This window comes from Salvelinus fontinalis, chromosome 20, assembly GCF_029448725.1.
Source record: "Salvelinus fontinalis isolate EN_2023a chromosome 20, ASM2944872v1, whole genome shotgun sequence".
NCBI lineage: Eukaryota > Metazoa > Chordata > Actinopteri > Salmoniformes > Salmonidae > Salvelinus > Salvelinus fontinalis.
Window position 1 is genome coordinate 44,897,352 of NC_074684.1, and position 14,561 is coordinate 44,911,912.

The 14,561-nt window shown below is 42.5% G+C and overlaps 1 protein-coding gene across 3 annotated transcripts in view; it reads left to right on the forward strand.

Annotated features, from left to right (window-relative positions):
- The window catches only part of LOC129817870 (jun dimerization protein 2-like), a 26,560-nt gene extending 20,618 nt beyond the window's left edge, over window positions 1-5,942 (forward strand). For all 3 annotated transcript variants that reach the window (XM_055873466.1, XM_055873468.1, XM_055873467.1), the window contains exons 3-4: window positions 1,095-1,199; window positions 3,594-5,942. In XM_055873466.1, the coding sequence (XP_055729441.1) occupies window positions 1,095-1,199; window positions 3,594-3,797 (309 nt within the window). In that variant the 3' untranslated portion in view covers window positions 3,798-5,942. The remainder of the gene's footprint in view (window positions 1-1,094; window positions 1,200-3,593) is intronic.
- The last annotated feature ends 8,619 nt before the right edge of the window (window positions 5,943-14,561 follow it).

The window sequence follows — 14,561 nt, forward strand, 5'->3', positions numbered from 1 at the left end:
AGGAGAAGGATGAGGAGGAGGAGGAAGAGAAGGATGAGGAGGAGGAGGAAGAGAAGGATGATGAGGAGGAGGAGGAGGAAGAGAAGGAGGAGGAGGAGGAGGAGGAGGCGGAGGAAGAGAAGGAGGAGGAGGAAGAGAAGTAGGAGAAGGATGAGGAGGAGGAGGAAGAGAAGGATGAGGAGGAGGAGGAAGAGAAGGAGGAGGAGGAGGAGGAGGAGGAAGAGAAGTAGGAGAAGGATGAGGAGGAGGAGGAAGAGAAGGATGAGGAGGAGGAGGAAGAGAAGGAGGAGGAGGAGGAGGCGGAGGAAGAGAAGGAGGAGGAGGAAGAGAAGTAGGAGAAGGATGAGGAGGAGGAGGAAGAGAAGGATGAGGAGGAGGAGGAAGAGAAGGAGGATTGGTGGTGGATGTTGATATTTTCGAGGGATGCCATGTTCTGTTTTTTTATGATCGACTGATGTTTATATGTTGTCAGCCTGTCTGACGTTTAGCTCCACCAAGTGGCCAAGTGGCCAACTAAAATGGTAAAACAAAAAAAAACAGAACTTGTTTCTTAGCAAAGAGACATTACTCAAGCAAGAATGTTGCTAGGACTGTCTGGGAGTGGTCTGAGTAGGGAGGTGAAAACTGAAAACTAGCTGTTACTGGAAGAGAGGTTTGGAACTAGCTTTGTTATTGGTCTATTAACTAATTTACGGCCTGGAGATGAGGCAGGCCAAAACGCCATCCCACAAAAACAGGCTAAAATTTCAGGCGGTCTTTTCAAACAGCTCTTACACTAAAAGGGCATTTTACACAATTTCACAATATTATTCCAACCTCATAGTGTGGAAAAATATATATATAAAACACAGGAAAATCATGTTTTTGACTCCACTGGGTGTTTAATCATTTCAATCTGGGTTCTCTGAAACTATTCACGTTTGCCTCCAAGATGGCAAGCACAGGTATCAAACTGAGACGAGTGAAACACCGTTGTGTCAGGAGTATAAAATGCAGGAAAGATAGAGACCAAGGTTGGAATAACTATATTTAATAATATGCAGGCCTTGAAAAAGGTCACCATTAGCTAATGACAGCACTTCTTCTCCCTGCAGATGGACGAAGATGATGAGAGGAGGAGACGGAGGAGAGATAAGAACAAAGTGGCAGCAGCACGATGTCGGAACAAGAAGAAGGAGAGAACAGACTTCCTCCAAAGGGTCAGTCTCTTTTCTTTTTCAAAATGGCGGCTGAGTTCTTTATGTGTACTCTGGTGTTCTTTATGTGTACTCTGGTGTTCTTTATGTGTACTCTGGTGTTCTTTATGTGTAATTTGGTGTTCTTTATGTGTAATCTGGTGTTCTTTATGTGTAATCTGGTGTTCTTTATGTGTAATCTGGTGTTCTTTATGTGTACTCTGGTGTTCTTTATGTGTACTCTGGAGTTCTTTATGTGTACTCTGGTGTTCTTTATGTATACTCTGGTGTTCTTTATGTATACTCTGGCGTTCTTTATGTGTACTCTGGAGTTCTTTATGTGTACTCTGGTGTTCTTTATGTGTACTCTGGTGTTCTTTATGTGTACTCTGGTGTTCTTTATGTGTACTCTGGTGTTCTTTATGTGTACTCTGGTGTTCTTTATGTGTACTCTGGTGTTCTTTATGTATACTCTGGTGTTCTTTATGTATAATCTGGCGTTCTTTATGTGTACTCTGGCGTTCTTTATGTGTACTCTGGTGTTCTTTATGTGTACTCTGGTGTTCTTTATGTGTACTCTGGTGTTCTTTATGTATACTCTGGAGTTCTTTATGTGTACTCTGGTGTTCTTTATGTATACTCTGGTGTTCTTTATGTATACTCTGGCGTTCTTTATGTGTACTCTGGAGTTCTTTATGTGTACTCTGGTGTTCTTTATGTGTACTCTGGTGTTCTTTATGTGTACTCTGGTGTTCTTTATGTATACTCTGGCGTTCTTTATGTGTACTCTGGAGTTCTTTATGTATACTCTGGAGTTCTTTATGTATACTCTGGTGTTCTTTATGTATACTCTGGTGTTCTTTATGTATACTCTGGTGTTCTTTATGTATACTCTGGCGTTCTTTATGTGTACTCTGGCGTTCTTTATGTGTACTCTGGCGTTCTTTATGTATACTCTGGCGTTCTTTATGTATACTCTGGCGTTCTTTATGTGTACTCTGGCGTTCTTTATGTGTACTCTGGCGTTCTTTATGTATACTCTGGCGTTCTTTATGTGTACTCTGGTGTTATTTATGTGTACTCTGGTGTTCTTTATGTGTACTCTGGCGTTCTTTATGTGTACTCTGGCGTTCTTTATGTATACTCTGGCGTTCTTTATGTGTACTCTGGTGTTCTTTATGTGTACTCTGGTGTTCTTTATGTATACTCTGGTGTTCTTTATGTGTACTCTGGTGTTCTTTATGTGTACTCCGGCGTTCTTTATGTGTACTCTGGTGTTCTTTATGTGTACTCCGGTGTTCTTTATGTGTACTCTGGTGTTCAGGAAGAACAAATTTAAACTTGATCCTTTTTTTCAACTGATTTGAGAAACAGAAAAGTGTCAACGTTTTTTTCCGCAAACATCCTTTTTTCTGAATTTAAAAGTAATCATTGGAGGTAATCATCTCGTTTTTCAAAAGTATATTTTTAACGCTGGTAAAGTAACGGATTACAGTTTTAACGCTGGGAAAGTAACGGGTTACAGTTTTAACGCTGGGAAAGTAATGGATTACAGTTTTAACGCTGGTAAAGTAATGGATTACAGTTTTAACGCTGGGAAAGTAATGGATTACAGTTTTAACGCTGGTAAAGTAATGGATTACAGTTTTAACGCTGGTAAAGTAACGGATTCCAGTTTTAACGCTGGTAAAGTAATGGATTACAGTTTTAACGCTGGTAAAGTAACGGATTACAGTTTTACCGCTGGTAAAGTAACGGATTACAGTTTTACCGCTGGTAAAGTAACGGATTACAGTGCTGGTAAAGTAACGGATTACAGTGCTGGTAAAGTAACGGATTACAGTTTTAACGCTGGTAAAGTAACGGATGACAGTTTTAACGCTGGTAAAGTAACGGATTACAGTTTTAACGCCGGTAAAGTAACGGGTTACAGTTTTAACGCTGGGAAAGTAACGGATTACAGTTTTAACGCTGGTAAAGTAACGGGTTACAGTTTTAACGCTGGGAAAGTAATTGATTACAGTTTTAACGCTGGTAAAGTAACAGATTACAGTTTTAATGCTGGTAAAGTAACAGATTACAGTTTTAACGCTGGTAAAGTAACAGATTACAGTTTTAACGCTGGTAAAGTAACAGATTACAGTTTTAATGCTGGTAAAGTAACAGATTACAGTTTTAATGCTGGTAAAGTAACAGATTACAGTTTTAACGCTGGTAAAGTAACGGATTACAGTTTATTTAAAAACATATCTGTTACATGTAATCCATTACACCCCAGTCCTGCTTATAGTTTGTTTAAAGTGGGACACCAGGTCATTATTGTAAAAGAGAAAGTGTTCTCGATGACTTACCTGGTTAAATAAAGGCTAAATCAATGACCTAACAGTATACCCCCTCCCCTCTCTGTCGTCCCTGTAGGAGTCGGAGCGTCTGGAGGTGGTGAACTCTGACCTAAAGGCCCAAATCGAGGAGCTGAGGATGGAGAGACAGCAGCTAATGGTGATGCTCAACCTCCACCGCCCCACCTGCATCGTCCGCACCGACAGCGTCAAGACCCCTGAGAGCGAGGCCAACCCCCTGCTCGAACACCTGGCCGCTGAAAAGCTGGAGGCCTCTAAGTGAAACCACAGAGGGAAAGTGAAACCGAAGGGCGGGAAGGAAGGAAGAAATCCGACACACAAAAAAAAAGCAACTGTCATCAAAGATGACGAAAGATTCAAAAATCACCTGATGCTTTTGTTGTTGAAGCACTTATGTACTGTGTTGAGCGCCAAGCTGGAGACTTTTGGAGACTCTTGTCTGTCTTTGCCCAAAAGACCCGGGGTTGTTAGTGTTCCGTTGCCTCGGTAACACCTTGGTAAACGTTACCTGATTGGGTTCTGAGGGAAGAGGGAGTAGCCTAATGCCCAACCCAGTTATCTCTGCGTCATAATAAGTGTTTTGTTTTGAAACCAAGTCAGCTCCACACCGTTTATTTACTGCAACCAACCGCCATTACGACGAGGGACAGATGGAAGAAGTTAGTGGAAACTGTAATGTTGAAGAGGAAACACTAATATCAATCACTATGGTGCTCTGTTACCGCCACTTCTTACCGGCACTTCTTACCGCCACTTCTTACCGGCACTTCTTACCGCCACTTCTTACCGGCACTTCTTACCGGCACTTCTTACCGCCACTTCTTACCGCCACTTCTTACCGGCACTTCTTACCGGCACTTCTTACCGGCACTTCTTACCGGCACTTCTTACCGCCACTTCTTACCGGCACTTCTTACCGGCACTTCTTACCGCCACTTCTTACCGCCACTTCTTACCGCCACTTCTTACCGACTCAGAGACAACCAAAGAGGTTGTTGTTATTGTGCTATTCTAAAGATGTATAACGGTAGAGGTACAGTGGACTGTATACCATGTTGAAATACACAGGTGTAGCCAGCCAGTGTACTGTATACCATGTTGAAATACACAGGTGTAGCCAGCCGGTGGACTGTATACCATGTTGAAATACACAGGTGTAGCCAGCCAGTGGACTGTATACCATGTTGAAATACACAGGTGTAGCCAGCCGGTGGACTGTATACCATGTTGAAATACACAGGTGTAGCCAGCCGGTGGACTGTATACCATGTTGAAATACACAGGTGTAGCCAGCCGGTGGACTGTATACCATGTTGAAATACACAGGTGTAGCCAGCCAGTGGACTGTATACCATGTTGAAATACACAGGTGTAGCCAGCCAGTGGACTGTATACCATGTTGAAATACACAGGTGTAGCCAGCCGGTGTACTGTATACCATGTTGAAATACACAGGTGTAGCCAGCCGGTGTACTGTATACCATGTTGAAATACACAGGTGTAGCCAGCCAGTGGACTGTATACCATGTTGAAATACACAGGTGTAGCCAGCCGGTGGACTGTATACCATGTTGAAATACACAGGTGTAGCCAGCCGGTGTACTGTATACCATGTTGAAATACACAGGTGTAGCCAGCCGGTGGACTGTATACCATGTTGAAATACACAGGTGTAGCCAGCCAGTGGACTGTATACCATGTTGAAATACACAGGTGTAGCCAGCCAGTGGACTGTATACCATGTTGAAATACACAGGTGTAGCCAGCCAGTGGACTGTATACCATGTTGAAATACACAGGTGTAGCCAGCCAGTGGACTGTATACCATGTTGAAATACACAGGTGTAGCCAGCCAGTGGACTGTATACCATGTTGAAATACACAGGTGTAGCCAGCCGGTGTACTGTATACCATGTTGAAATACACAGGTGTAGTAGTATTCTAGGATTTGTCCATTAACAAGTTGGAACATATTTTTATTTCATATTATAATGCTACTTGTTTTTGTTTTTGTTTATTCTCTGCCTTGACGAAGGAAGCATTCAGTTGATCTGATTTTGAGGTGACGCTGGCGTCATAAAGTAAAAGCCCATATATACTATATGAAATAATGTTTACACTCCTGTTGTTTATATTAAAAATTAAAAAAGGCATTGTTAATTCCAATGTCTGTATTTCAATATACTTATTTTATACCGCTTTATAAGTGACATATATATATTGTGTATGAAATGCCCTTTGTATTGTTGTAATCACTTGATGTGATTTTTTTTTTGCATTTGTATTTTTCAATATTAAAAGGCCCAGAGCAGTCAAAGTGATTACCTGTGTTTTATATATATTTTCAACACTATGAGGTTGTAATAATGGTGCTCCAAACGTCTCTGACAATATCAGCTAATTTTCCGTTTTCCCCTCCCCAACTCAAACCACTCCCAGACAGTCCTAGCAAAATTATTGCCTGAGAAATTGCTCTTTGCTAAGAAGCTATTATTGTTTTTTGTTTCTTTTCGGACCACAGTAAGGTACCTAAATTGTTACCCAGAAATGTTCACATGCCCCTTACTTTCATTTCAACACACCCACTCCTTTCCACACGCCCACTACTTTCAGCCACTCGCCAATACTCCGGTCACCATATTGGGAGGTAGCTACCTCCTTCTCTAAAAAGTTCTCTACTGGAGATTTGGATATAATGATGAGATACTCTACATGGCCAAAAGTATGTGGACACCTGCTCTTATAACTTCTCATTTCAAAATCACGGGCATTAATATGGAATATCCAATTCATCCCAAAGGTGTTCAATGGGGTTGAGGTTAAGGCTCTGTGCAGGCCAGTCGAGTTCTTCCACACCGATCATGACAAACCATTTCTGTATGGACCTCGCTTTGTGCACGGGGGGCAATTGTCAAGCTGAAACAGGAATGGGCCTTCCCCAAACTGTTGCCACGAAGTTGGAAGCACCGATTTAGACCACTGTGATACAGATGGAATCAAACCATGGTCTGTAGTGACACCCCTAGCACTGAGATGCAGGGATTTTAGACCGCTGTGATACAGATGGAATCAAACCAGGGTCTGTAGTGACACCCCTAGCACTGAGATGCAGTGATTTTAGACCGCTGTGATACAGATGGAATCAAACCAGGGTCTGTAGTGACACCCCTAGCACTGAGATGCAGGGATTTTAGACCGCTGTGATACAGATGGAATCAAACCAGGGTCTGTAGTGACACCCCTAGCACTGAGATGCAGGGATTTTAGACCGCTGTGATACAGATGGAATCAAACCAGGGTCTCAAATTCATCCCTATTTCCATGTCCAGTTCGGTACCTAGAATACAAGGGTTGGATTTGCACTAATCACTTTCAAGTCAGAAAAATCATGTAGCAAATCTGTTTTATGGTTAGCCTCGTATACATGATGCGCTGGTATCATTGTTGACTGGGCTCCCCATTTTGTGCCATCAAACTCCAGAAACTTTGTCCAGAACGCTGCAGCCCGACCTGGTGTTTAACCATCCCAAGTTCTCCCATGTCAACACCGCTCCTCCACACTCTCCACTGGCTTCCACAAGAAGCTCACATCCACTACCAGACCATGGTGGTTACCTACGGAACAGCAAGAGGAACTGCCTCTCCCTACCTTCAGGCTCAAACCCTACACACCAACCTGGGCACGCCGTTCTGCCACCTCTGGTCTCTTGGCCCTCCCACTCCTGACGTCATTAATCCCATGATGTCAGTAATCTTCAGGTTGGAAAGTTGGAGCTCTAGAAAGATTCCCCAGTTCCCAACTTGGAATTCTGAGTAGGAAAGACCATTCCCAACAAAAGGATTCCAGTCGAACTCCTTTCTTTTCTGAGTTCCCAGTCGTCTTGAATGCACTGAAGTCAGAAGTCGGAGATTTTCCGAATTCCCAGTTGTCTTGAATGCGGCAATATAGAACATACCATACTGGTTCACCCATAACAAGTGGGCAGGCTTTCAGCATGGAAGAGACAAAACGAAATTTGAACATCGCTGCAATTCCATATGCCACCACAAGAGATCGCTATACAATAATATAAACCGTGTGACGCGAGGTATGACGTCACGAATGTAACTTCAAATGCCTTTAAAATCGTCTCTTCTCTCGCCGGGCGCAGTGGCGTGCGCCTGTAATCCAAGTTGCTGGGAGGCTTAGGCTGGCGGATCGTTTGAGCTCAGGAGTTCTGAGCTCCAGTGGACTATGCCGATCGGGTGTCCGCACTAAGTTCGGTATCGATATGGTGCTCCTGGGGGAGCCCGGGACCAGCAGGTCGTCTAAGGAGGGGTGCACCGGCCCAGGTCGGAAACGGAGCAGGCCAAAGCCCCCGTGCCGCTCAGTAGTGGGATCGCGCCTGTGAATAGACGCTGTAGTGCAGCCTGAGCAATACAGCGGAACACAGTCTTTTTGAGCTAGATTTTTTTACTTTTAAAAATGACATGTTCATTTTCATCTTGTAAATCCGTTCGATGTTTTTTCTTCTTTTAGCTTGAACATGTGTAAAGGACGTGTGTGTGTGAAACGTTGGTGATATTACTTCATGTGTGTAGTATAATCAACGAACTGTAATTGTTTTCTGTTCGTTTCAGCTCACGAAACTATTGAAATAAATGTTTCTTTATGGAAATACGCCGCAAACACAGACTTCTATATCGCCTCCTACTGGAATAAAGGTTTAATAATGAGTATTATTACGAAGCGTTACTTAAAATATCCAACAGGGGTCGCTCTTTGACCGTCGACTGGTAGAGACTTCTATGTGTGGGTTTTTGGTGGCGGATGGTGTATCACAACAGTTTTTTTTGATTGGTTATTGAGCTATCCAAACGTGATTTATAGTCCCTCCCCATTTGCGGACATTGACGGGATTCGATTAATCTGTTCAGCGTGTCCTGTAAAAATCTCCCCTGCTTGAAATTGCACCGCGGTCATTAACAACGTATAGTTCATGCTGCGTGATTTGCACCGGTTGAAAGTTGATTGCATTCGTTATAGAATTCAATCACAGACATGAACCAGGTGCCCCATTCAAAACCCAAGGCTTAGTCAGCTCGAAACAAAAACGACAGAGTGACTAGTTTGAAAAATCAAATATATATTTGAAGTATTTTTCTGGACAATGCATCATGCCACCTTGTTGACAACATGGCCGAGCGTTGCAGATTACTGTTCCGTTTGAGAGGGCGCTCCTCCGTCACTGCTTTTCCCCGGTGGTTCAACCATGTCACGAGGGAACATGTATTTGGCGTTTCAACAACAAAACCATCTATTTCACTGTGACCTGTTGCTGACTATCAGGCAGTGGGGCAGGCTGTTGCTGACTATCAGGCAGTGGGGCAGGCTGTTGCTGACTATCAGGCAGTGGGGCAGGCTGTTGCTGACTATCAGGCTGTTGCTGAGTGACTGGTGTGGAAGAGCTGCATTTGAGTCACGTGAGAGAGGTGACAGCAGCACGTGCAGTATTGACAACTTTTCGCCAGTTGTAGGCTATTTAGATTGTCTTTACGGAGACACCAATTATCAACCCTTTTCCCATTAAACATTAATGCGATAGAACCACAACAAAGCACTGAATAAACGACTTTAGTTTAAACCGCATTCTAATGTGGACTTTGCTTATGGAAAACCGTATCAAGCAACGCTGTTCTTGGGTCTCGAGCGGTCAATCAGCGTTGCACTAGTGGTCATTTGAAATGGAAATTATTGAGTCATGTGCTTCTGCTATGGGGGAGACGTTCAGAATGAAACTGACATAGGCAACATTTGCATTTGTTGGCCATTAAGTAGCATATTCATTTCTGTGCCATTGTAGACTAACATTTTGTGCAATATATATATGTTGAAATGACAATATCACTAGTCACTGCAAATCAATTTGTGCCACTTGTGTGGTTGCAAAAGGATAAAATAAATAGGCCATAACTTCAGTTTATTGTTGTTGTAGAATTGTGTTATTATGCAATAATTACAAATACAGATAAAACAAATAAATAAAGAACCTGGCTGTTGTTGACAAGTTTATTCAGAATATCCATATTATATACAGTACCAGTCAGAAGTTTGGACACACCTACATTGTAGAACAATAGTGAAGACATCAAGTCTATGAAATAACACATATGGAATCATGTAGTAACCAAAAAAGTGTTAAACAAATCTAAATATATTTTATGTTTGAGATTCTTCAAAGCAGCCACCCTTTGCCTTGATGACAGCTTTGCACACTCTTGGAATTATCTCAACCAGCTTCATGAGTTATTCACCTGGAATGCGTTTCAATTAACAGGTGTGCCTTGTTAAAAGTTAATTTGTGGAATTTCTTTCCTTAATGTGTTCGAGCCATTCAGTTGTGTTGTGAGAAGTTAGGGTTGGTTTACAGAAGATAGCCCTATTTGGTAAAATACCAAGTCCATATTATGGCAATAACAGGTCAAATAAGCAAAGAGAAACGACAGTCCATCATTACTTTAAGATATGAAGGTCAGGCAATCCGGAAAATTTCAAGAACTTTTAAAGTTTCTTCAAGTGTAGTCGCAAAAACCATTAAGCGCTATGATTACACTGGCTCTCATGAGGACCGCCACAGGAAAGGAAATTGTTACAACCCCTAATACTAGCCTTTGAAATCCCCAAGGGGGGGGGGGGGGGCTTGGCGAAGTTGCTGCAGGGGGTGCTGAGATGTTGGCCGGGGTAGGGGTAGCCAGGTGGAGAGCATGGCCAGCCGTAGAAAAATGCTTATTGAAATTATTGATTATCGTTGATTTATTGGTGATGACAGTGTTTCCTATCCTCAGTGCAGTGGGCAGCTGGGAGGAGGTGCTCTTTTTCTCCATGGACTTTATAGTTGGGACTGCAGAGTGAAGGAAAAGCACCAACAAGTGCACCGCATATGTGGGATCTCCTTCAGGACTGTTGGAAAAGCATTCCAGGTGAAGCTGGTTGAGAGAATGCCAAGAGTGTGCAAAGCTGTTATCAAAGCACAGGGTGGCTACTTTGAAGAATCTAAAAATCTATTTTGATTTGTTTAACACTTTTTTTTGCGGGTACTATATGATTCCATATGTTATTTCATAGTGTTGATGTCTACACTTTTATTCTACAATGTAGAAAATAGTAAAAAGAAAAGGAAAAACCCTTGAATGAGTAGGTGTGTCTAAACTTTTGACTAGTACTGTACATATTTGATTCAGTGATTGATTACGACCCCATCCTCAGTACCCTATTCTGGAGATAATGCCATGACAGAGGATAGTCAAGGCCAGTTTTGGGTGGAATTGGTTTACCGGCAGGGACACGATTGTATACCAGCCTTGTCTAATTATGCTCATGAGATGGAGTTCCATTGCGTCGAGATGCCAATGGGCCACTAGCAGAGCCGGAAGAAGATTAATATTGGGACGGGGAAAGGTGGATTTCGAGGGAAGAGTGGAGGAGGAAGAAGAGGTTGAAGAAGAGGTTGAAGAGAGTGAGGGAGGCAAAGGGTTGAGTTTGTATCTGTTGAAAATGGCATGTCGAAGAACACTGGGGTCAAGTAGTTCTGGAGATGGAAGTGGATGAGGGAGATTTAAGTGAGGTGAAGAGCTCGGAGACCAAGTTTTTGTATTGATGGAGAAAGGTGAGAAAGATTAGTTTGGTACAGTGGGAGTGAGATTTTGGAGAAAGTGGATTCAGGCCTTTTGGCTGATCCATATGTGCTATCACGTGGGCGGTAAAGATGTTGGGTACTGTTGATTCCGTGAAAAGAACCCAAATTGGACTTGTGATGTTATTTTTTGTATTTCTTCTGCTAAGAGGGAGCAGGCGCTCCGTGAAACTCAACTTGGGTCAAGATCTGTATCTTGCTTTGCTGTTAGGAATAGGGCACCATTAAAGGAAGTGCTTTCTAGGGTTGCGGGAAAGATGCACTATGCAAAAAAAACCTCTGCCATTTCCTGGTTGCTAAAATTCTAATAGTCGGCCTAATTTTAGTTTATGTGACAAAACAAGTGTAGAGAATCACATGGTACCATCTAAACCGCTGTGAAATATATTTCCCATAACCCATTTTATTTTTTTTCAGCTGTTTGAAGCTGGTGTACAAAACCGAAAAAAAAGGACGAAAATGAAGAACGGGAAGGATAGAATTAGAGCACATAGAACAGATCTACTGCTTCTTAGACTTGCTGTCAATGAGAATGACAGATCTATTACTCCCATTTCTATGTGAAATTATTTGGTTGGGTCGCCCAAATAGCTACTAATTTCAGCTTTAAAACAAGAAGTTCCTGTTTTTAAAGAGTATCTCCACAATGAAATGTTTATACTCTTTTAATTCATTGTTCCAATTTTTTGTTGTGTACTAGGTGTCTTTGTTTTTGTTGGCGATCACAATGTTAAAGAAATAAATTCTTCACCAAACTGCTAAAAACAAACAAATGAAAAACAGTGGTTTGCTTTTTCTTTACAATTTCTGTACTGTAGCAACGCGAAGGATCAGCCTGCTATTCACTTTGAGTCATGACTTCCGTATGATCTGGGCCTATAGCTCAATACACCCAGTTACATTTTTGGCACAGTGATGGTGTAATAAATGCACGTGGAAAAAATAAATGAATAAGTAAATAAACAAGTAAGTAAATAAGTCAGTAAATCAACAAATAAGTAAATAAGTAAGTAAATAAATAAGTAAGTAAATACATAAATAAATGAATAATTAAGTAAATAAATAAATAAGTAAGTAAATAAGTAAGTAAATCAATAAATAAGTGGAATAAATGTATTCAGTAGTAAGGACTACAGCAGAGACGGCCTCTTATCATTTATGTATTTGCATCAAAGCATTACTATAACTGCTTTACATTATGGAGGATAAGCTCACCTCAACCACTACCAATTATTGTATCCACTTATGTTAAAGTTACTGAGTTAAAAGTCAACCCGTCCTTAGGCCTATATGCCCTGGATCAGAGCTAGCCTTTCTGTTAGCCCTTGAGCATGACTCTCAGTTCCATTATTTTTTATTTATTTCACCTTTATTTAACCAGGTAGGCTAGTTGAGAACAAGTTCTCATTTACAACTGTGACCTGGCCAAGATAAAGCATAGCAGTGTGAACAGACAACAACACAGAGTTACACCTGGAGTAAACAATAAACAAGTCAATAACACAGTAGGGGGGGGGGGGGGATACACTGCACATAAAGAGCCACTGGAGGAAGGTGTCTTCTGTAGGGGGGAGGAAGATCCTGACGCTCAATCTGAACATTACCATGTGTCGCTTACGGTACGGTATTGGAAGGATAACTTTATCTTTCATATCAGCGATAAATAATAACAATTTAAAAAAAAAGAAGGTTAAATTGATACACACCTTGATAGGGTTAGTGTATGCATTTGTAACTTCTACAGTGTAGTTTAGTTTGACTTGTTGGAAAGGTGACATCCTATGACGGTGCCACATTGAAGGTCACTGAGCTCTTCAGGACGGCCATTCTACTGCCAATGTTTGTCCATGGAGATTGCATGGCTGTGTACTCGATTTTATACACCTGTCAGCAACCGGTTTCGCTGAAATAGCTGTATTCACTAATTTGAAGGGGTGTCCATATACTTTTGTTTATATAGGTTAACTTCCAGTTACCTTACACATCACCCATTATAGTAAAGCTGAGTGGAGTTTTTTACATACCGGGATGGTTGACTGGTTGGTTGACTGGATGGTTGGTTGACTGGATGGTTGGTTGACTGGATGGTTGGTTGACTGGTTGGTTGACTGGTTGGTTGACTGGTTGGTTGACTGGTTGGTTGACTGGAAGGTTGACTGGTTGGTTGACTGGATGGTTGACTGGTTGGTTGACTGGATGGTTGACTGGTTGGTTGACTGGTTGGTTGACTGGTTGGTTGACTGGTTGGTTGACTGGATGGTTGGTTGACTGGTTGGTTGACTGGATGGTTGGTTGACAGGTTGGTTGACTGGATGGTTGACTGGTTGGTTGACTGGATGGTTGGTTGACAGGATGGTTGGTTGACTGGTTGGTTGACTGGTTGGTTGACAGGTTGGTTGACTGGTTGGTTGACTGGTTGGTTGACTGTTTGGTTGACTGGAAGGTTGACAGGATGGTTGACTGGTTGGTTGACTGGTTGGTTGACTGGTTGGTTGACTGGATGGTTGACAGGTTGGTTGACTGGTTGGTTGACAGGATGGTTGACAGGTTGGTTGACAGGTTGGTTGACTGGTTGGTTGACTGGTTGGTTGACTGGATGGTTGACTGGTTGGTTGACTGGAAGGTTGACTGGTTGGTTGACTGGTTGGTTGACTGGTTGGTTGACTGGTTGGTTGACTGGTTGGTTGACTGGAAGGTTGACTGGTTGGTTGACTGGTTGGTTGACTGGTTGGTTGACTGGTTGGCTGACTGGTTGGTTGACTGGTTGGTTGACTGGTTGGCTGACTGGTTGGTTGACTGGTTGGTTGACTGGTTGGTTGACTGGGTCTCACCTCAGACGACAACCCCTTCCCTTAATAGTGCATTACATCTGACAGGGTCCAATAGGTCTCACCCCCTGTGCCTATCCCCCTGAGGCTGGTGAGGTGCTGAGATGGGAGGAGAGTAGGCTGGTGGAAACCCCAAAGCTATCTGCTAATGTGTGAGACTCAGTCATCCGGTAAGAGTTTCTGTCTAAACTACAGTACGGTAGATCCTCTGCCCCAGTCATTAATAACCTCTACGGGATCTCCTTCCGTGGTCCCCCACTGCTCTTAAATGCAAGTAAAACTAAATGCATGCTCTTCAACCGATCGCTGCCCACACCCGCCCGCCTGTCTAGCATCACTACTCTGGACGGTTCTGACTTAGAATATGTGGACAACTACAAATACCTAGGTGTCTGGTTAGACTGTAAACTCTCCTTCCAGACTCAAATTAAGCATCTCCAATCCAAAATTAAATGTAGAATCGGCTTCCTATTTCGCAACAGAGCATCCTTCACTTATGCTGCTAAACATACCCTTGTAAAACTG